Below are 25,268 nucleotides of genomic sequence, written 5' to 3'. Positions count from 1 at the left end.
GAGCAAGTCAATATCCAAGAGGATGATAATGTGGATGATGATCATGTTAGAGGAACTAGGCTACTTTCAGAGATTTATCAAAAATGCAATATCGCTTTGATGGAACCCGCAGGGTACCAAGCAGCTGCAATTGATCAGAAGTGGGTAGCTGCAATGAAGGAGGAGCTTAAAATGATTGAAAAAAAAATCAGACATGGAAGTTGGTGAACAGGCCTAAAAATAAAAAAGCTATAGGAGTCAAGTGGGTTTATAGAACCAAGTTCAATTCCGATGGTTCTGTAAACAAGTACAAGGCACGACTTGTTGTTAAGGGGTATGCTCAAATTTATGGGGTGGACTTTTAAGAAATATTTGCTCCAGTTGCGAGGATGGAAACTATAAGGATGTTGTTGGCTCTAGCTGCACAAAAGGACTGGACAGTACACCAAATGGACGTCAAATCAGCATTTTTGAATGGTTTATTGGAGGAAGAAATTTTTGTCGAGCAACCAGAAGGGTTTATTTGTAAAGGACAAGAGGACAAGGTATATCGACTGATAAAGGCCTTGTATGGCTGTAGACAAGCTCCAAGGACGTGGTACAGCAGAATCAACACTCATTTATTAAGTTTGGGTTTCACTAAAAGTCTAAGTGAAACCATACTTTATGTCAAGAAATCGGATAATAAAATTCTGGTTGTATCAATATACGTTGATGATTTGCTTGTAACAGGTAGCAACTTGAATCAGATAGATCGCTTTAAAGAAGAAATGAAAGCTGTGTTCGAGATGACAGATCTTGGAAATATGACATTTTTTCTTGGCATGGAAGTGCAGCAAAATAGAATGAGATTTTCATATGTCAAAATAAATACACCAAGGAAATTATGAAGAAGTTTAATATGGATGAATGCAAGCCTTCTGCGACCCCGATGAATAACAAAGAGAGGTTCTGTGAAAAAGAAGGTGCTCCTAAAATTGATGAAGGACTCTACAGAAGCTTAATCGGATGTTTGATGTATCTGACCACAACAAGGCCGAATATTATGAATGTTGTGAGTATCCTTTCAAGGTATATGCATTGTGCTAGTGAAATTCACTTACAAGCAGGTAAAAGGATTTTACGATATGTTAAAGGTACAACTGATTTTGGGATAAAGTTTAGTCAAGTTAAAAATTTCTGACTCCATGGTTATGCTGATAGCGATTTAGCTGGATGTGAAGATGACATGAAAAGCACATTAGGTTATTGTTTTAGCTTGGGTTCTGGTTTGTCCCCTCTGGAGTTCAAAGAAACAGGAAATAACAGCCCAATCCAAAGCTCCAAAGCTGAAGCTGAGTTTGTAGCTGCTACTGCTGCTGTTAATCAATCCTTATGGTTAAGGAAACTAATGATGGACTTGCATATGGAGCAACATGAAGGTACAACTATATTTGTGGACAACCAAGCTGCAATTTCAATTGCCGATAAACCAGTGTTTCATGACAAGACAAAGCATTTTAAAATTAAGTTCTATTTCCTAAGAGAAGTCCAGAAAGAAGGGGAGGTGCAGTTCAGAAGATCAAAGTGCCGACATTCTGTCAAAGATACTTCCGATAAATAGATATGAATCCCTTAGGCATAAGCTTGGTGTTTGCAGCTACAGAATCAATGAGGAGTGTTAATGAATATGATTCTTGAAGCTGATAATCAGGAGTTCAATCTTTATGCTGTAATTAAGGTCCTGGAATATCTCTATTTGGTTGATTATATGGCACCTATCTGTTAGAGGATTTTATTGTAAAATTAAACTTGATTTCCTGCACTAATGTAGCTGTCATGCAGTATAAAATAAGTTCATGCCTATTAATAAAATATATATCGCTATACATTCTACAAAAATATTTTCTCTTACATACTAGTCTGAAGTCTTATATGTCCAACAGGATTGTTAGTTGTAATTTTAATAGTCTCGAAATTTTAATTGGGTGCTTTTTGTATTTTTTATGATAATGGTATTGTGTGTTAGAAAAAAAATTATCGAATCTTTGTTTATAATTAAAAGTAGTTTTTTTCAAAATTTTAATATAATTTGAATTAGAATATGATTTTAATATAAGTTGAATTAAAATATACTATAAATTAAGTAAATGAACTAAGTAATTTCAGTAAGTAGCGATTGATTATCAAAATTTTAATATTTCGTCTATTATAATGTAGTATATATTGTATAAATAAATAGATGTTTTGATATACTATAATTTAGAGGTATCAATTGATTTTTTGTGGTTGAATTTAGCCGAAAATCTTGTACATAATAATGTTAATTAACTTATATTTTGTTATTTTATGGTAGTATCTCTCAAATCTTTTCATTCTATTTCTTGAGTTAATAAATATCAAAAACTTTAATTACATTATATCCTGCTAAATGTATTATCAGCGTTTGTAATATTCTCCTAAAGTTTTTATAATATTTAATATTTTTGAAATCAACTTATCATCATAATATTCTCCTAAAAATTTTACTTTCTTTTTAAATAAACTTACCATTTTGATATTCTTTTAAATTTCTTTATAATACAATTTCTTCTCTTTCTCTTAAATCAACTCAATATATTATATTTTCCTAAATAGTTTCTTTAATTTTTAGCCTATGTAATATTACAAAAACAAGTATCCATATATATTTATCATCATTTTTAATATTCTCCTAAGATTTCTACAATATCTTCATTATGATTTTTGAAATCAATTTACCATCATAATATTCTTCTAAAACATCTTCTTTCTCTTTAAGTCAGCTTACCATCTTAATATTTTTCTAAATTTCTTTATTTATTACCATTTCTACTCTTACTAAAATAACTTACTATATTATATTTTTCTAAAACTTTTTTTTAATTTTTAATCAATAAAATATTACAAAAAAGTACATGTAAATATGTTTTCTCAATATTTTTTAAAATCATTATATCATTATATTACTTATATAAAGTAAAGACCAGGACCGCACCTCTCCTGCCGTTTCAGTCTATTTATCTAATTTTTTCAAAATTTAATATTATTAAATTAAAAAATATTAAATTCATTATTAAATAATAAACAATAAATTTTATGATATTAGATTTGTGAATAATAAGAGAACCATTCATTAGAGTAGACATGTTTAACGAGAGAATGACTTTTTAAACTTCCTAATTTATTATATTTATTATTTTTTATAATTTCAGAATGACAAAGATCAGATAAAAAATAAAAAAAATGAAATATTATTATTTTAGAAGGACACTTAATAAATTATGATCCCACTAGTGATAGTTAATTAATTTATATAAATCATAAATAAATTTAACAGTAATTAAATAGGATATTACAAATATATATACTCCTCTGTAAATGAAGTCAACGAGGTGTAAAAGGAGTTGAGCATGTTTCATGCGTTTCATGCAAACCCGGTACAACACCATCATTAATATTTACTGCTAGTGAATTTGACAACCAATGCCGCTTGTACATTTACTAAAGCGTGTCATTACCCGTTTTAACAAATATGTTACTTAAACGAGTTCACTAATCGATATTAACTCTATAGATTAACGGTCTATTATCCTATGGTTAGATTAGGCGATCATGGTCGAAAATGCATGTTGTTACATAATTAAGGGTTTTCTGATTAGCCGATAACTGTGTATGTGTGTATCCACATTATAAATTTAAAGCTTTTCCCTTCAATAGTAAAGATAAAATTAATCCTTGATTTGAGATGTACCCGGGCCGAAATAAAGATGCGTCGAGGCGAAGTTACAGTACTTCTGTAATGTAAAAGTTATAAGTTGATACGAATTAATATTCGAATAAATTGCAAAGACCTCTAGACTACTGTCTCTTTAATTAGTTATATATATACGAGAGATGGGGTTAGGAAAAGCTTTAACAGAGTCCAAGAGGTCGATGCGCTCCATGTGTTCTTCATTGTGATTACCCAGTTAGGTCTAAAGTGTCCAAAGCATTTTGTTTCACCATCTAGGAGATCATATATATATATACCTAAATTAATATTTTGCAGAAGCATTATATATCCAAACTTTTTCAGGTTTACTAGGTAGCTAGTAGTATGTAAATATATAATATAGACGTGGCCAAAAAGATAAAAAGGGATAAGCATATACAGAGGTACGAAAAGGTGCATAGATCATGGTAATAGTTCTCCATCAGAAGGAAAAGGTTAAACATCACCCATAAGGAGAGCTAAAAGAAAGTGATGATCAGCTTTGTTTCAAAAGGGGCGTCCACTTTCTGGATTTCTTTTATAATTTTTATACAAAATTCATCATGGAGTATATTCCTTCATGCTTTTGAGGGAAAATTAGATTCGAATGGCAGATTACTATAATTTGTTGAATTGCCAGTATAATTAATTTAAATGAAGATGTCTACAAGTTCTTACCGTGCACTAGTTCTTTAAGTACAGTTACTGCAGTAATGACAAGAACAAGACAATGCTTGTCAAAAATGAACGATTAGGAAGCTAAAAGCAGTCAAAAAGATCGTAAAGAACCTTGCCCAGCAAAGAAGTCACTGGAGATATATATCATCCCCAATTTTCACTGCATCAATAATTCATATTTATATATATAGCTGTAGTTTAATTTACAACTGGTCCCTAATCTGGTTATACTCTTGATCAACAGCGACTGTGTTGTAGTGTGAGGCTGTGAAAAATTGGGTCCCAAAAAGACCTTTAGAGGCAAGAACTAAAGCTCTGTAATTTTAAGATGCATATAAAAGTTCAACTTGCAGTTTAACTTCAGTTCAGTCCTGGCATATACACATATGCATGTATGTAAACCTATTACCAATTAACTGGTTTAGGTTTATAATTTATTCTACTTCTTACTGTTTTGAGATAATCACAAGCAAAAGGAAGTAACTATCAATTGGGAGACTGATCAGAAATGACCTGGATGGTTAAAATTTTACTCCTCTGTCTTTGATCGTGGCTTTTAAAGCAGCCCCACATGTATACATAATATATTGATATATGAAATAAGAAGAAGTTACTGTCCTCGTGTTCTCGTAGTGGGGACTGGGGGTTAATTATGCATGCAGCAGCCTTTTTAGTCTTTTGTCTCCACAAAACTAGATCCCCCGGTTTACGTTAATAACTCGTTTCCTCTTTATGATATGTTTTAATCAATAATAGTTCACATAATCATTTTACGACGGATGCATTGTATATTGTTTTGTCAATATAACAGAAAGAAATGGATAAACAAATAATATTTCACTACAAGCTGCTAAATAAAATGATCTTAGGTTAAATATATATAGTTTGAGTAACATTTTTCATTTGCAACCAAGAGTAGATATCGATGAACTGAGAAAGAATTGTAGAAAACTAAAATATATTCAACAGATGCCTTAACTAGCAAATAAGTTATCGAATTCGAAAAATTTATAATTTAGTTATTCAGCTTAAAAAATACATTTAATAACCATAACGAATTACAAATAAATCATAATTTATATATAAAATCATTGTTTTCTATTAATAATAATAAATCAAATTTTATCAAAATAAAAAAAATCAAAACTTATCATAATTTATCTTTTATTTAAATAAATTTAAAAGTTAAAATATAAAGATATATTTTTATTGCCTAGTAAATAACCTTCAAATAAATTTCACTCACAAAATAATATAAATTTTACCTATTTATTTTCTCAAATATAATTTTTACTGTAAAAAATTATAAAATTCGTGTATATTTTAATATTGAAACATATAAACATATTTTCAAAATTACGATCAGGAAAGCTATACGATGCTCGAGCAAGCTAATGAGCATCCATATTGGCAGATCGTTTAATAAAATACAACTGAAAATTGTTGTTTTTCTTCAATACCTTACGACATTCTTCAATTACACCTCCAAAATGAGATAGCATCGGTGTGCTACTTCTGATGGCCTCAACAGCAACTAGACAATCAGATTCGATAATCACCGATGACCAACTCGAGCACATGCACCAACTTAAGGCCTCTCTAATAGCTATAGCCTCTGCAAATTCTGCCCTTGTCTGACCTTGAAATTTCTTCGTTCTGGCTTGAAGAAGACCTCCTGCCGAATCTCGTGCTACTAAACCAATTCTAAAAGCACTATTGTTCTAAAAAATAGCCGCATCCACCGTGATCTTAACTGAGTTATGTTGAGGCTTAACCCAAAAAACAACACCATCCCCATCTGCCCATGGCTGGAGTGGCACCTTGAATGACATTACTTGAGTTTCATTCCATTATGTAAGATACTCTTTGGCTCCTGCAACTACTCTATTAACCATCATTGCTTTTTTATTCCACATTACTTCATTTCTAGCATGCCAAATTGCCCAGCATAGAGTAACAATTTCAGCCCGTTGCTTCTTCGTTTTTATATTTAGACTCCCTTACAACCAAACATTAAACTCCATCTCTTCATTAATATGAATACCTGGATCCCATGTTTTCCAACACTGAACTGCAAAATAACATCCCACTAGCGCATGATAGATTGATTCATCTGCAATAGCACAAACTTGGCAGCGAGTATGGATTGGAACATGCTTTTGATGCAACTGGACCATAGTTCGTAAACAGAGAGAAAGAGCTCTCCGCACTAAGTTCAAAGCTCTGGGTGGAGCTTTAATGCTCCATAATGTTCTCCAGATGTTGTCCGTATTCTCTCTCTCAGCAAAACCTTTCTGCACTTGCATCATTTTGTAAGCACTCTTGACCGAATAGATCCCTGTTGTGGCGCCCTCCAAACCCGGGTCAGAAGTTTGGGGTCCACACACACACCTTATTTATAACCTGCTTATAACAATAATAAAAATAGTAATAATATGCAGTGACCCTACTTACCAACCACCACGGACCGCAACAGGTTAAAGTATGCACACAAGCCAAACACACTATTATATTACAAACGTTCAAATCCCAACTATTCCAAACTCAAAACTGAGTATTAAACATTATTACAAACTTTTACAGACTTAAATTATCCCAAAAGAAGCCTACTAGCTCTGCTCAATCAACCTGAACCCCTAGCTCTTGCGCTGGACTGGGGATCCTCGGTACCAATCGGTTCCTTCTTAACTGGAAAAGAACAGAAACAATATCGCACAAATGAGCTAACTAGCTCAGCAAGTCACAATGACAAAACTGAGAATAATGATCATCAGGTGAACATGGTTATGATATCAAGTGAACAATGGATTATGATTTAGAATTGGATATTATATTTTCATATTAAAAACCAAGGTTAGGCTGCTGATCAGTCACGCACTAACCCCGAGCAAAGCACACAGCACTGCTCTAACTACTGGATCCAAGGCACACATTGGCCTAACTTGACCATTATATGGCCTGACCACGAATCTGGTCCAAAATTTTATAAAAACAATCCAATTCTAACATAATAACAGAATAAACAATAATAAGCAATAACCAGAATTATTAACAACATTTGATGTTCCATAATGAAATGGTTTTAATCTGCATAAGGATCAACAGAGTATTTTTAAAGTTTGAGTGCTAGGTAATGGAAGAATTTGATAACAATGAATCAATATTTCAGGGTTTCAAGGATTTGGTCTTTCAAAGCATAAAATACAAAGATTTGAATGTGTAAGCAATCTGGTTCAGTGTTTAATAGTTAGTTTGTATTTATTTGTGGAGTAGTATCGTATACTTGAGGTTCGTGTTTGGGTATACAACAATAAATGGTCTAGAAAGAATCAGGTTACGACTCAAGATCAATAACTGGAATCAAGGTTTAGGGTACAGTGCTTCAAAGCACTTGCAATATAAAACAGGAATATCAATCACGACAATATCTCGAGAGAGTTCAGAACACTTGCCTGGTATTAGCTTACTATCCTGCACTCGCTTCCAATCTCAACCGTCTTACTTCTCAACTATCTGTTTCCCTTTTCTATGTCTTGCCTCTTCTGCTCACATATCATAAGCATCTATCAATAATCAACTCATACGATTCTATTCAACACATACTTCTATCTACCCTTCTTTTCAGCCAAATCTGATTAACGGATTGAAAGTTACACAATAATCAAATAAACACCGAATATATAGACCGATACTCAATCAACAAGTCACGTATCACACATAATACATCATATAATTAATGACATATCATTTATAAAGAAGTCTCGAGTCATAAATAGGCTTTCTGGTATTTAAAATGATTTTTAAAACATTTTTCGGAATTAAAACAGGTCGTTGGATCAATTTCGGGTTAATAAACAGGGTTCGATTAGCCAATCCTGGCTTCGAAACAATTTTATAATAATTATCGAGCCTTGAAAATAATTTAGAATAATATTTTAAAACTCGAAACTATTTTTCGAAATTTTTAAATCATTTTTAAGTAATTAAATCTAATTAAATAATTAATTAAAATCAATTAATAATTAATTAAATCAATTAATCAATTAATTTTCAAATTAATTGACCAATTAATCAATTAAAAATTAACTGATATTAATTAACTAATTAATTCAGATTTATTTCTGAATTAAAAATAATTTTCGGAATTAAAATACTAATTTTTTTAGAATTTTCAGGAATTAAAAACGAATTTTTATAATAAAAATAAATAGGAAATATGATTTTTAAATATTTTTAAAACAAGAATCCTAAATTTGCAAAGCCTGGAAACTTCAGGGACCAAACTGCATCGTTTTCAAAACTATAGGTACTAAACTGTAATTTTCCAGCCCCGTCGCCGGAAAATACAGGGGTGGCCGGAGAACACGTTCCCGGTGTCCTCACCCCATCAACACCTCCAGATCACATCTATACTTTACCAGGAACTCAACCATGCCAACAAATCGTTTCAATCATCCCTGAGTTGGCCGGAATTTGGCCGTGAAGTTTGCCAGTTTCCGGCGAACTTCGGAAAATTTCAAAAGACAACTCCCTTCTCTACAGACCTCGGTGATTCATGAAACTTATACGACTAGATTGCAAATTTCACAGAGAATACAATCCACTATACCACAACATCAATCTATTCCAGAATAAGAAACCCCCAAATTTCAATTAAGAACATTCATACGGGTTATAAACCCTAATTTTGAAATTCGAAAATTAAACCCACTTTTGAGCATGTTATTGAACTCCAAATCAGACGTATGACATATGAAAATCATCAGGAAAACAAGCTCTACAACATGCAAGTATCAAATCATACAAACAATCATCTGAACGAAAATTCCTATTTTTAATCAAAATAATTCGAAAATAAATAAATTTATATAAAATCAACCTTTGATTCTGCAGTAAAACAGGTTCTAGAATCTGATAGTACTCCTTGAGACCTTCAATTTGGTTACTCCAACTTTCCAAACGGATTTCACTAACACCTTGAATTTGTGGTTTGATTCTCCGAAGGGTTTATGAATATATGATTTTTCTCTGTAAAATTATATAATTATCTGTCTACAAATAATTTTGATACAAAATAAAATACGGGTAAAGGCTATTTATATTTACGGAAAATTAGTATCCCGTTGGATCATTCCGGATATAAAACGGTACGTTTATTTATAAAAACTGATCCAAACGGTATCGATTTTCGGGATAATTATCCAAATCAGTACAATTTGTACTGCGGTCTTGGTCTCAGCGCCTGGTTACACGTATTACGAAGTGATAATTGTGATAGTTTAATAAAAAGCTCCCGTTTATCGAAAATACGGGTTTTATTGATTTACCGAAACGAATATTGTATCGAAAATGTTACGCTGGGACCCGCGCAGAACAAACCGTACGCCGGATCGAAAAAGTCGAAACATGGAATATGCTCGGAATATTATAATTAGGTTAGAAAGGAGTTCTCGGAAGAGTTTCGGGTTCCAAAAACGTAACAACGGATGACGTCGATTGGTTCCCGTTTTTATAAAATAGATTTTAAATACTCGGAAAAAGATTTTATAAATTTCATATGATTCTTATAAATCCATAAATCAACTTAAAAATAATTAGGAAGATATGACAATTATCTATATTTTATTTTGGACATATAAAAATTAAAATACTCAAATAATAATATTTTTAAATATCCAAACACCGATAACACTTAACAATTAATTCACAGAATAGATACTGAACACACATAATAATTATTTATTAGCAAAAATAATTACACGATATATCCCGGATATTATACCTGTCTGCTCAAATTTCCAAAATAACGTGTCAGTGTCACTCGCATCTCCGATAGGAACTTCCCAAATACAATTTTGATCCCTGTCGTTAAAAATGTCCCTAATGACCTCCGAATCCCAGCATCTCCTATCTATACACATAAGAGAATTCACTGATATATTCTCTATAGATTGAGACACCGTTGTGACATACGGGTTAGCCTCATCTAAAAGCCATGGTTTTCCCAAAACCTTCACAGTATCACCTGCACCTATCCTCCACCTAACCCCAGATTTAACTATATCTTTAGCAGCATGAATACTCCGCCAGATGAAGCTAGGGCTGCTCCCCAGAGAAGCATTAAGGAAGTCAGTGTCAGCAAAGTAGCGAGCTTTGTAAATTTTAGTAACAAGAAAGTCAGGATTAGACAAAAATCTCTATCCCTACTTTCCAAGCATGGCAATATTAAATTCTCTGAAGTTTCAAAATCCCAATCCTCCACTGTTCTTATTTCTTGACATTCGCTCCCAACTCATCCACGACAAATTACTACCGTTCGACTGACCTGTGTCCCACCAATATTTTGACAAACATCTTTCTATTTCCCTGGTAATTTCCAGAGGCAACAGAAACACATTCATAGAAAATGATGGAAGCGATTGTGCTGCCAACTTGATTAAAATTTCTTTACCTGACCTAGACACCACCTTCCCATTCCAATTTCTGATCTTCGATTTTACCTTCTCCTTTAGATAGCCCAGTAACACCGACTTATTTCTTTCCAGTGTGTTTGGCAATCCAAGATATTTACTATGCTCATCTGCCTCATCTATTCCCAGAACTTGACTGACTTCATTACGATTGTATTGTATGACATTGGAGCTAAAGAATATTGAAGACTTAGCTGCATTAATTTTCTGCCCTGATGCTTTCTCATAAGTTGCTAAAAGCTCCAACACACGACTTGCTTCTCCAACTTCAGCCTTACAATAAAAATAGCTATCGTCAGCAAATAGCATATGGGATAATCGGAGCTTTACGATAAACTTTTACACCCTGAATCCATTGCTTGCTTTCATACTTACGAATCAAGGCTGACAATCCTTCCGCACAAATAATGAACAAGTACGGGGATAACGGATCTCCTTGCCGGATTCCTCAACTCGGAAAAATTGGACCCAACTCTTTATCACCGTGTACAATATTGTAAGAGACAGTCCACACACATTGTAACACCAAGTGAACCCATTTTTCACAAAACCCCATCTTCTTCAAAATTGACCTAAAAAAATCCCACTCTATTCTATCGTATGCTTTGCTCATGTCAAGTTTGTTAGGTCACACAACACTGTAAAAGGGGGTTGAATACAGTGTAGAATACAATCAAATCGATTTAAAGCACAAGTAACAGAAAACGGATGTATTCGATATAACAAACTCTGTTATAATGGAACTGTTCTCTCTCAGTGATGGACAAATATTACGAGAGCTGCTAGGTTACAATATATGATCTTCTCGATGATCGTAACTCTTATAGAGTAAACCTATGTCTGTGTTTATATAGACACACAGTTACAAGATAACTTCTAGTTGATATGGAATATAATTCTGTCTCCTAAAATATATCAACCAGATATCTTATATAATTCTTCTATTCCTCGAACTCTTTCCATGCATATCTTATTCCGTATTAGTTTCGATCTTCTTTCCTGTAAATCAGCTTCCTTCCTTAACTGTTAATCCTCCAGTACTTAAGTTCTGATATCCATCTTCTGATATTATCTTTTGATAATCTAAGTCCTGATATCCTTAAGTCCTGACTTCCAGTAAGTCCTGATTTCAGTAAGAACTGATATTTCCTGTTAGTTAGATCTGAAAACTAAACATGAAATATATTAGACATGACATCTCAAATATATCCAACAATCTCCCCCAACTTATAAATTATGCAAGAATATACAAGTTAATAAATTTGATGATGTCAAAAACACCTAAGTTCAAATGCAAGAAGAGTTTAATTAGACTATAAATTACAACTTACAAAACATCCAGCTTTACCAACATCACTGAATCAATCTGAATCCATAATGATTCTTAACAAAATCATTTATCAGATTATCTTCAGCTTTCTTCAGAACTTCAGCTAACTGTGCTTTGACCTGCATCAGTTCTTCTTCTTTATTGTCAACAATTTGATAAATGGCTGTTCTGAGAGCTTGAATGGATGTTCTTTCAAGTCCATCACCAAGTCTGATAACCTTGGGATGTGAAGAGTTTTCATTATAACATAAGCATCTTCCTTTCAGAATAACTTCCACCTTAGCAGAATTCTTCAACATAGGAGTTTCTCTTCCATCACCTTCAATAATTATTGGACTGTAATGAGAAGTCTTTGTACCAGAGATTTTGAATAGGTCTCTTATAGCCTTCAAAATATATTCTGACCATCTTTGTAACATCAGATTTTACTTCCAGAAGATAATGAATATGTTGAAGTTCTCTGATAGACTTCTTTAATACATCAGAATCAGCTAATCTATAAGTCCTTCCATCATTGAGAAATAAGATTAATTTCTCTTTCAGATTCTCCTTATCATGAGCATCTATCACAACTTGAGCAGACAACACCTTGTTAAGGTGCCTTTGTTTGATTTGTTCATATGGTTTGTCTGTCAATATGAATGGATCTCCTAGAGTAACCTCTACTCCTGTTTGAATCTTCTCTTCGTCAGAACCTAATCCAGCTCTATCTCTAGGTTGCTTGGCTTTCAACCCAAATGTAACAAGTTGATTAATCATGAGATTGAATTTTGGTTCAACTGGAGTAGCTTTCTTCCATAACAGCTTCTTCTTATCAGCAATTTTCAATTTATTCAAATCAACTTGAGCATTATCAGCAGTTGATGTCTTGATAGCTTGATCATAATTTGTTGTTTCTTCTATACCTTCCTGTCCTTTATTATGAACAACAACTTGAGCAATGTCAGAGGCTATTTTAGAATCTTCACTTATCTTTCTTCCTTTCAGAATTTGAACAGTTTCATCTTCAACAAGATTAACATCAGATACTTGAACCATTTTACACACTGGTTTCATCAGATCTTGAGAGGTTTTCAAGTCCAGTGACTTGGTTGGTTCATCAATTTTTCCTTTCCCTTTGTCTTTGAGATTACTCTCAGTCTGTGATCTAGTTCTGAACTTTGAAATTTCAGAATTTGACTTTTCCTTGATCACAATGCCCTTTTCCTTTGGCCTTGGAGGTTTCTTTGCATTAGAAGCTTTAGACTTAGGATTTGTCTTCTCAGCAGCAAATCTAGGTTCTTCCTCCTTGAGAGTTTCTAAATCCACTATTGGATTGTGTTTCAAAAATAATCTTCTTGCTATCTCCTCATCAAGTGTCTGGATTTTAGGATCTTTGTAATAAACATTAGTCTGCTTCCCCTTTAACTTCAGAGTTTGCAAGAACTTCTGAGAGTCTTCAGATACTGACTGAATCAGAATATCAAAACTTGACATCAGACTTTGCTTACCACCACTTGACTTCAATCTTTGAGCATTCACAACATCAGAACTTGACTTGTTCTGAATAGAAGATTTTCCTTGAACTTTTCTTTGACCTCTGCTCTTTTCAGAGTTTCCCTGGTCATCACCTTTATCATCCTTTTTCTTCAGTTCTTGAGTGGGTGAGCATTTGGACTTAACTACCTTCTTCCCTTTTTTGGCATCATCAGGAAGTAAGAGAGAAAGAAGAAGTTCAACTGAAGATTGGATTTCATCCAATTGAGCTTTCTGAGAAGCTTGATTAACCAGAACCTCAGCAATTTGGGCCTGTTGCTTCTCTTGAGTTTTCTCAATGGCTGCAACTTTTTCAGAAATAGGTTTGATATACCTGTTTTTGTCAAGCTTGAGCACCTGATCGAGCTTATCAACTTGTTCTCTGAGTGTATCAACCTTTTCATGAGTAGCAGTATGTAGACCTTGAAGATGTTTTGTAGACAGAGCTGTAATCTTGAGTTGTGTCTTGAAATCAGCATTTGTGAGCAACTCATCAGCTTTTGCAATATGCTCTGTCAGAATTTTAGAACATGGAATAAAATCTGATTCATTCCACTTCTTGGTCCACTCAACACCTCTGTGAGTATCCTCCCAAGGAATAGGTGCTTCCTTTTCAACAAATTTCTTCACCAATTCTTCCTTGCCCAGAATAGGTACTGGAGTCTCAGCAGAAATACTGTCATCAGAACTTGAGGAAGACTCATTATGTTCTGAGAGCTCAACAGTGTGTGAAGCAACTGGAGATTCATGAATTACATCATCTAAATTCTGATCAGCAGAATTTATCTCCAGAGCTGGTGTCTTTGATGTAGATGGAGCTTCCAAATAAAGAACTTCAGGTATATTCAAATTATGAATATCTATTTCAGAAATATCAGTTTGTTCTTTAGCATCATCTGTAGATTTAATAGGAGAGACAGGAGGGTTAAGAACCGTGTCATTAGCAGTGTCTTTGGCTTGAGCTGGAAGGGCTGCAATAATAATTGGTTCTTGTGAGATCAGAGATTCCTGATCCCCTTCCTCGGCTTCTTCAGTATCTTCTGATATAGCCTTAGCCAAATACCTCCTTGCCTTCATTTTCTTCAATCTCCTTGCCAATGAAGGAGTTCCTTCAGTAGCATCAGAATTTATAAATTTCCTTTTCAAAGTATCAGAACTTTGAGCTGCTGTTTCTTTCTGAGAAGTAACATTCTCAGCTTCAACTATCACAGGTTCAGATGCATGAACTCATGCTTCAATTGTTTCCTCAAATCATCAGAATTTATTATTGACCATTATTAAATCAAAACATTCATCACAGGATAAAGTTAAAAATGATGAAGTAAAGATTAACAAATTGCAATTAAAACATGTACAGTCATAGAATTTGAGAAACAAAGAACAAATTTTGCAATTAAAGGAAATTTTATTAATATATCAGATGAGTACATTTCATGAAATTTATCAATTACATGCAAAAAGTACAAGATAGTTCTATTATAAGATTCTTAACATCAACAGCCTTAGTCCTAGTCTAAGAAGACTGACAAAGCTGACGGTGAAGAGAAACGAATGGATGACAATTAATTCTTCTTCCTATTTTCAACAAAGAAAACAGCAAGACGAATGATTTGCTCCTGCTGTTTAAGAATACGAAGATGAACTTCTCTTTGGAAAGACAGCAGATCATTTTTAATATTGCCCGAAAGTTGATTCCAGATGTCGAATGGAATGTTGTTGATAGGATATAGAGTCGGAATTCCATTTCGAAAAATGGTCACAGTTTCTGTGCCATAGCAGTAAAACCAACTAAAATGTGCCATTGTTTGAGAGAAATGAATAGATGTGATTTTACTGATGAATGATCAGTCATTTAAATAGGCAATGGAATACCAAGGGTCGCGAGGAGTTTTTAACAATTACAAGTAAAAATAATAATCCCTCGACTCCCTAGACTGATGTGTAATAATAACAGTCAGTAAAAGATCTAAAGCAAGAGTTAATGGGCACGAGAAATAATTAACAATTAATGTGCACATGCAGTTTTTCAAGACATACACGTTAACCACTAACCCATAATGATTATGACTGTTTTTAACTTACCCAAATTTATTCAGATTTAAATATGATTGTTTCAGATTTTACCACAAATAAGTCAAGTAAAGAAAAATGCCACGTAAGCATCAAAAATTCCATCATGATTTAATATCAGAACTTAACTCATATCATATTTTAACAGTCATCAAAACATGGCTTCTGTACTCAAATAGTGAATATATTTTTCAGTGAATCTTCATACAAATACTGACTTGTTTTCTTTAGAGTTTAATCATCAGAACTTTCATCGGAACTTGTCCTTAGAATTTATGCAAATGACACTTAACCGTTTGTCAAAAACAACTTAATCACCACAGTAATTTTCATCATTCATATGGAGTGAAAGTGTGTGCATTCAACAAAATATCAGATAAGGATTAAAGTCTGATCAACTTCAGTATATCTTAGAAATAAGGCATAACTAAGAAAAATGCTTAAAATCTGTCATCAGTCATGATGTCTACTATAGAACAAATTTATGCAAGAGTCCACCTCAACTGTTTGTGCTCATTTTATGCATCTTTTGAAATTCCTTTTTACAGTGGCTTCTCAGTGTAAGTGAGTCACGATTGCTTATCAGAATTTATGCTGTCATCAGAGTATTTCTCCAGTAATCATAGAGTGGCACTTGGGTCTTCCCTTCCACATTTTTACTCTAGATCTCAAAGGAGTACCTGACTTTTATTCTTTTCTTTTCTTTTGATAAGTGAGGTTTATCAGCACTTAGTTCATTCTTAAGATTTACTGACATAAGAATTTGACAGATAAGAAATAAGAATCTAGTTTGTGACTTAGTAATATGATACACAAAGTAAACTTGACTAAGCTCAATATCAGAATTTGCTTGTGTTAATGAGTTTCCACATAAACAACTAATTCAAACATGGGATTTCAAGTATGTTAAAGACTACTAGGTCAGCATATAGCACAGTTATCCTCATTGGATTGAATAGTAACAGAACATTCAAAATACTTATCAGAGTATATAAATCCATATCAGATAATCAGCATTTAAAGAATTTTCAAATTAAGCACAGATTACATATAGATAATATAGTTTGTAAACATTGATCATAAAGTCTAATGCATGAGAACAAAAACTAAGCAGATTTAGAGAAAGAACCTGAAACCATTCCAAGTTCATTTACCAATCTTATAAAAGTAGCTTCACATAGTGGTTTTGTAAAGATATCTGCTAGCTGTTGATCTGTTGGAACAAAATGCAATTCCACTGTACCTGCATCCACATGTTCCCTTATGAAATGGTACCTAATACTGATATGCTTTGTCATTGAGTGTTGAACTGGATTACCTGTCATAGCAATAACACTTTGATTATCACAGTAAAAAGGGATTTTAGAAAATTCTAACCCATAATCCAGTAACTGATTCTTCATCCAAAGAATCTGTGCACAACAGCTTCCTGCAGCAATATATTCTGCTTCTGCAGTTGATGTGGAAATTGACTTTTGTTTCTTGCTAAACCAAGAAACCAATATGCCTCCTAGAAATTGGCAGCTTCCACTAGTGCTTTTCCTGTCTATTTTGCGTCCTGCAAAATCTGCATCTGAGTAACCAATTAGCTTAAATCTGATTCCCTAGGATACCACAATCCTAGATCAGCTGTACCCTTAAGGTACTTGAAAATTCTTTTCACAGCTAATAAGTGAGGTTCTCTTGGATCAGCCTGAAATCTTGCATAAAGACAGATATCATACATGATATCAGGTCTACTTGCAGTTAGATAGAGTAATGAGCCAATCATACCTCTGTAGTTAGTAATATCTACTGATTTACCAGTATCCTTATCTAACTTGGTTGTAGTGGCCATGGGAGTGGATGCAGTTGAATAATCTTGCATTCCAAATTTCTTCAGTAAATTTTTGGTATACTTAGATTGACAGATAAAAGTGCCTTCTTCAGTTTGCTTGACTTGAAGGCCCAGAAAATGGCTGAGTTATCCCATCATACTCATTTGATATCTTGACTGCATTAGCTTTGCAAACATCTCACACAGTTTGAAATTAATAGAACCAAATATGATATCATCAATATATATCTGTACCAAAAGTAAGTTCTTTCCATGGTTGAGGTAGAATAAAGTCTTGTCAATTATTCCTTTGTGAAATCCACTTTCCAGAAGGAATTGAGCTAAAGTATCATACCATGCTCTTGGAGCTTGCTTAAGGCCATAAAGTGCTTTGTCAAGCCTGTAAACATGATTGGGTAATTTAGGATTTACAAAGCCTGGAGGTTGTTCAACATATACCTCTTCTTCCAATTCTCCATTGAGAAAAGCACTTTTCACATCCATTTGAAAGACTTTAAACTTCTTGTGAGCAGCATAAGCCAAAAAGATCCTTATGGCTTCTAATCTAGTAACTGGTGCAAATGTCTCATCATAATCAATACCCTCCTGCTGAGAGTAACCTTTAGCCACCAGTCTTGCTTTATTCCTTGTAATTAAGCCATCACTGTCAGTTTTGTTTCTGAACACCCATTTTGTACCAACAACTGATCTGTTCTTTGATATTGGCACTAGGGTCCAGACTTTATTTCTTTCAAATTCATTTAACTCTTCCTGCATTGTTTGCACCCAATCAGCATCTTGAAGAGCTTCTTCCACTTTCTTTGGTTCAGTCTGAGATAGAAAAGAATGATAGAGACATTCATTTGAAGTTGCAGTTCTAGTTCTAATACCTGCTTCAGGATGTCCAAAGATTAAATCAGGTGTATGTGCTTTAGTCCACTTCCTTGCAGATGGAAGTTGAACTCTAGAACTGGATCCTCCCCCATGATCCATGCTGTCTCCATCAGCATTTTCTGATGCTCCCCTGTAGTTATGCTCTCCGAGACTTCAGAATATGAATTTGATTTTTCAGAAGTTGAAGAATCAGAGCTTCCAGAATTATCAAACTTTGGCTCATCAGAACTAGATGAATAAAAACTTGAAGAGCCAGTGACTGGTTCTGATGCTTCTCGAAAGTCTTGAGATGTGGTAGGATCTTCAGTTTGCTCCCCCTGGACAGGTGCATTTTCCTTTGGAGTTGTTACCACAATTTTAATGACATCAGAACTTAATCCATCAGAACTTACAGGATCAAAATTTTCAGAATCAGAATTTAAATCTTCATTCTCAAATCTCAGCTGATCATGATCATCAAAATCTTCAAGTCCAGTAATCTTCTTATCGACAAAAGAGACATTGATAGATTCCATGATAACTCTTGTTCTTAAATTGTAGACTCTTAAGGCTTTTGTGGAAAGTGGATATCCAACAAAAATTCCTTCATCAGCTTTTAGATCAAATTTTGACAGCTGCTCAGTATGAGTCTTAAGAACAAAACACTTGCAACCAAATACATGAAAGTATTTCAGATTTAGCTTCTTCTTCTTCACCATTTCATATGGTATTTTTCCATGCTTGTTTATGAGTGTTGCATTTTGTGTAAAACAAGCAGTCTGCACAGCTTCAGCCCAAAAATAGGTTGGTAGCTTTGCTTCATCAAGCATTGTTCGTGCAGCTTCAATGAGAGTCCTGTTCTTTCTTTCTACAAATCTATTTTGCTGTGGAGTTCCAGGTACAGAAAATTCCTGTTTGATTCCATGATCTTTGCAGAACTCTTCCATGATTGAATTCTTGAACTCAGTGCCATTATCACTCCTTATGATTTTAACAGAATCTTTGATCAATTTATCCAGCTGTCTGACATGATCAGTTAGGGTAGATGCAGTTTCAGTCTTCTTGTGCAAGAAGTACACCCATGTGTACCTTGTGAACTCGTCCTCTATAACCATAGCATATTTCTTCTTTGCAATAGACATGACATTGACTAGACCAAATAGATCAACATGCAGTAGGTGATAAGGCTCAAGAATTGATGACTCAGTTTTGCTCTTGAAAGAAGATTTTCTATGTTTTTCCTTCTGACATGAATCACAAAGGCCATCAGGAGCAAATACTGTTTTTGGCAGTCCTCTCACAAGATCTTTCTTTACAAGCTTATTTATATTGTTGAAATTTAAATGAGAGAGTTTTTTGTGCCAATTCCAGCTTTCTTCAATTGATGCTCTACTCAACAGACAGATTGCAGAACCATCAGTACTTGTTGAAAGTCTGGCTTCATAAATGTTACCATGCCTATATCCTTTCAGAACCACTTTGCCTGTTGAATTACTTATAACTTCACAGCATTCTTCAAAGAAATCCATATGATAACCTCTGTCACAGATTTTACTTATACTCAACAGATTGTGTTTAAGTCCTGAGACTAGAGCTACTGATTTAATGATGACATTCCCAAGATTGATCTTGCCATATCCCAGAGTTTTCCCAATGTTTCCATCTCCTTAAGAAACTCCTGGGCCAACTTTCTCCACAAAGTCTGATAGCAGTGCTTTATTTCCAGTCATATGTCCTGAACATCCACTATCCAGAACTAGGATGTTCTTCCTGTTGCCCTGCAATCACAAAGACCACTAAAGGTTAGTTTTAAGGACCTTGAATTACTTGGATCCTTTGGCCTTTTTAAGTTTGTTAACATTTGCAGCGAATTTAACATCAGAATTTATGCTAACAATTTTCTTATCAGTATTAACATTATCAGACTTTGCATCATACTTTACACTAGAAGAAATTAAAGTAACTTTCTTTAAAGAAGGTTTTATCTGATAATAATCATAGTACAAACTATGATATTCCTTACAAGTATAAATGGAATGCCACATACTACCACAATGAAAACAAGGATTTTGTGGCTTAAACCTAACAGACTGACTCTTAACTCCTGACTTAGAAGGTAAGGAGTTTATATTCTCATTCTTCCTGCAAAAAGAAGCCAGATGGTTAGAATTTCCACAAATATAGCATTTCTTTCTAGGAGCATTAGGAACAGGCATATAATTGTTGCTTTTATTCACACCTTCCTTTCCATTCCTATTTTTTCTAGCTTCATTTACCTTATTTACACTGGTAATCTCTTTCAGCTTATGTTTAAGCTGCTTCTTTGTCATTAAGCCTATGTTAACTTCAGTTGGTTTATCCTGTTCTAATTTTTCAGAAGTTGACTCTGCTATCACTTCTGTCTCAACATCTTTCATCTTTTCAGAATCAGACTTTACAGTTTCAGTTACAAATTTAACAGGATTTACCTTTGTCTTAGTAGTCTGTTTAACAATAATTGGCTTAACTTGTTCAGTTCCTTTTTCACTTTTCTCATCTCCATAACCTAAGCCCTCTTTTCAGTTCTCACTACTTAGTATATTCTGAGTTATTCTTCCAGAGTTAGTCCAAGTCCTGATAGTCTCTCTCTCCTTTTCTAACTCAGTTTTTAGAGATTTATTCATTTTTAGCACTTTACCTCTCACATAAAAAGCATCATCTCTATCCTTCTGAGTTTGATGGAACATAACTAACTCTTTTTCTAAATAATCATTCCTCTTTTTAAAAGCAATATTTTCAGAAGTTAATCTTTCACATGTTAAAGTTTGATCTCTATAGCTAATAAACATGGTTTTAAGATATAATCTCAACTCAGTAATATCATCAGTATGAAAGGCATAAGTTGTTTGAGGTAACTTTAACTCAGCAGCATCAGAACTGCTATCAGCATTTGCCATCAAGGCATAGTTCTCCTCATCTTCAGAATCTGAGGTGTCTGTCCAGCTTTTCTTCTTTGTGACAAGTGCCTTGCCTTTGTCACTCTTTACTTTCTTGCAGTCAGGAGATATGTGGCCTTTCTCACCACAGTTGTAGCATTTGACATTTGAGTAATATCCTCTGTCAGACTTTCCTCCTTTGCCTTCAGATTTTCTGAAACCCTTCCTATCAGAACTTCTTCCTTTCCTGGAAAACTTCTTTCCCCTTCTGAATTTCTTGTAGGCTATCTTTGTGATACCCTTCACCATAAGAGCACACAACTTCATCATCTCTTCATCAGCATCTACTTCATGTAGACTTTCAGTTTCTGAATCATCATCATCAGAACTTGATGATTCTGAATCAGACTTTATGATAAGAGCCTTTCCTTTTCCTTTCTTTGAGACAACCACTTTGGGGGATTCCTCCTCAACATTAAGATCAACTGTTCTTGACTTTCTCGCATGTCTCTTGCTTCTTTGATCCATCTCAAGTTCATAAGTCTTGAACATTTCATAAATTTCATCAAGAGTAGTTTCATCAAGAGCATAGTTATCTCTTATAATAGTAGCTTTCAAATCCCAACTTTCAGGAAGAGCTAAAAGGAATTTTAGATTTGAATCTTCAATGTCATATTCCTTGTCCACCAGTGACAGATCATTCAAGAGTTTGACAAACCAGTCATATAAGTCAGTTAATGACTCATCACTTTTTGAGTCAAAGTGCTCGTACTCTTGAGTGAGTATAGTCCTCCTGTTTTTCTTGATTGCATCAGTTCCCTAACACCTTGTCTCCAAATCATCCCATATCTCATTTGCAGTCTTGCATTGAATTACCCTATTTGACATGACATTATCAATGACACTATGCAGCAAATGCCTTACCTTTGCATCCTTGGCAATAGATGAGATATCTTCAGCTGTGTATTCACTTTTCTCCTTTGGTATGGTCTTTGCTAGCTGATCTGAAACTACAACAGAGAGCTTGGTTGGCTTATGCGGTCCTTCATAAATTATGTCAAGGTATTCCGGATCTTTAGCTTCCAAAAATATAGCCATCTTCACTTTCCATATGGGATACTCGGACGGTCTCAACATGGGAACCCTGATAGTCTCATATCGACTATGGGTTTGAGTCTTTGGAGTTTCTTCAGTTTTAGAGGGCTTGGTTGGATTTTCTGCTTCTTCAGACATGATTATTTTGGATCTTTACTGTATGTGTGTTAACAGATAAGCTCTGATACCACTTGTTAGGTCACACAACACTGTAGAAGGGGGTTGAATACAGTGTAGAATATAATCAAATCGATTTGAAGCACAAGTAACAAAAAATAGATGTATTCGATATAACAAACTCTGTTACAATGGAACTGTTCTCTCTCAGTGATGAACAAATATCACGAGAGCTGCTAGGTTACAATATATGATCTTCTCGATGATCGTAACTCTTATAGAGTAAACCTATGTCTGTGTTTATATAGACACACAGTTACAAGATAACTTCTAGTTGATATGGAATATAATTCTGTCTCCTAAAATATATCAACCAGATATCTTATACTCCCTCCGTCCCTTTCAATTGTTTATATTTTTTAGAGAGTGTCCGATATGCATTTTAAGGTGCATATAAAGTATAGTTCTGTAATTTTTTTTACAATTTTGTTTTTCTGAATAAAAATTAAAACATTCAACTTTTATTCAGAAAAAGACAATTGTAAAAATAAGTTACATAACTATACTTTTTATGCACTTTAAAATGCGTGCCGAACACTTCCCAAAAAATGTAAACAATTGGAAGGGACTGAGGGAGTATAATTCTTCTAATCTTCGAACTCTTTCCATGCATATCTTATTCCGTATTAGTTTCGATCTTCTTTCCTGTAAATCAGCTTCCTTCCTTAAATGTTAGTCCTCCGGTACCTAAGTTCTGATATCCATCTTCTGATAATCTAAGTCCTGATATCCTTAAGTCCTGACTTCCAGTAAGTCCTGATTTCAGTAAGAACTGATATTTCCTGTTAGTTAAGATCTGAAAACTAAACATGAAACATATTAGACATGACATCTCAAATATATCCAACAAAGTTTTAAGGCCATGTATCCATCTTTTCCAAATCTTTTCCGCTTCAAAAAATGCATAACCTCATAGGAAATCATTATGTTATCCGATATGAGGCGTCCTGGCATAAAAGCACTCTGAGTATCTGACACTACCATATTAAGAACCTCCTTTAACCTGTTAGCAAGAACTTTTGTTATCACCTTCATGAGAACATTACAGAGGGCTATGGGACACAACTCTGTAATTGTAAATGGATCTTTTTTCTTTGGAACAAGCACTATATTCATCTTATTAAGACCCTCAAGGATGTCCCCCGTTTCAAAAAAATACCTAGTCAGCTCAATAATATGATTTCCCATAACATACCAGTGTTTCTGAAAGAATGTCGGGGTCATGCCATCAGGCCCCGACGCCTTATCTGGATGCATTTGAAAGAGTGCAGCTTTTACCCCCTTTTCTGCGATTGGCATTATGAGATCCATGTTTTGCTCTTCTGTAATCGTTGTTGGCATGCAATTAACCACCTCGTCTAGCACCGTATGTGATGCTTTAAATAAAGTCTGGTAGTAAGTTGTGATAAGATCATCCAAGCCAGACTGCCAATCAACCCAATCCCCCTCTTCATTCCTCAACTTATGAATTTGATTAGTCCTCCGTCGAGAGTTACACGAAGCATGAAAATATTTTGTATTTTTATCTCCAGATTGAAGCCATAGTTGCTTCGATCTTTGACGCCAAAATATTTCTTTATGGTCCAGAAGCAAATGAAGACGCTGCTTGGCTTTCTTATAGAGCTCCACCAAATTAACATCTCTCCTTCCTCGAAGAGCTTTCAACTCTAACTTACTCTCTTTTATTCGTTTAATAAAGCACCCTGTGATTTCTTTGCCCCAAATCTCCAAGTTTTGACTACAGATTGTTACACGTTGATTAATATCACTGGTGTCAACTCCCTCCAGCTTTCTTTCACTATCTCATAGCACATAGGTTCTGTCAACCACGCATTTTCGAATCGAAACCTTCTTTTCTGACCACCAATAACCTTCTTTTTTGGTTCCAGCAAAAGTGGACTGTGATTTGAGGGGCCCCCATATAGATTGTAAAGCTTTGTTAGGGGAAAAGACGTCAGCCACATATTATTTATCAAAGCCCTGTCAAGCCTTATTTCAATCCAGGCTTCCGTATTTCTTCCCTTTTCCCATGTATACTGGTGGCCCACTAACTCAAGATCATGCAGCTCTGTCTCCAATAAGGTGTTGTTAAACCCTTCTACTAACCACCGGGGATACACTGCTCCTCCCTTCTTATCCTCTTGAGACGTAATATTATTTATATCACCTATAACACACCATGGGAGATTGGAATCGCGAGCTAAATTTCGAAGCAAGTCCCATGTTTTCTTTCTGTTTGCTCTAACTGGCTCCCCGTAAAAACCTGTGAGTCTCCATACATTATCAACATCTGTTTGAATCTCAATGTCAATATGGTTTGTAGAAAGACTACGAAGATTTACTTTGTCTGCTTCCTTCTACAACATCGCCAACCCGCCACTTCTGCCTCTAGGCTCAACCACCACCATACCTTCAAAACCTAGCTTCGAACGCACCTCTTCCATCCTTCTATTGTTACTTAAAGTTTCACAGAAAAAAATATAGTTAGGCTTTTCTTGACGTATAACGTCTTTTAGGAACCGAATCTTTCCAGGTAAGCCCAAATCCTGGCAGTTCCAGCTTATAACATTCATGATGAGTGGCGGGCCTGCAGTGCAGC

The 25,268-nt window shown here is 34.4% G+C and overlaps 1 protein-coding gene across 1 annotated transcript; it reads right to left on the bottom strand.

The window, feature by feature from the left end:
• Positions 1-5,799: 5,799 nt before the first annotated feature.
• LOC141691770 (uncharacterized) lies at positions 5,800-25,242 on the bottom strand. The gene is made up of 7 exons (XM_074496528.1): positions 25,080-25,242; positions 24,518-24,959; positions 23,579-24,407; positions 10,734-11,151; positions 10,420-10,559; positions 10,191-10,319; positions 5,800-6,129 (listed from the first exon to the last, which is right to left on the bottom strand). Exons 1-7 carry the CDS (start codon positions 25,240-25,242, stop codon positions 5,800-5,802), a joined length of 2,451 nt encoding a protein of 816 aa, XP_074352629.1.
• Between the last annotated feature and the right edge of the window lie 26 nt (positions 25,243-25,268).

Source organism: Apium graveolens, chromosome 10 (assembly GCF_009905375.1).
Source record: "Apium graveolens cultivar Ventura chromosome 10, ASM990537v1, whole genome shotgun sequence".
NCBI classification, from domain to species: Eukaryota; Viridiplantae; Streptophyta; class Magnoliopsida; order Apiales; family Apiaceae; genus Apium; species Apium graveolens.
This window is presented reverse-complemented; position numbering and strand designations above follow the sequence as displayed.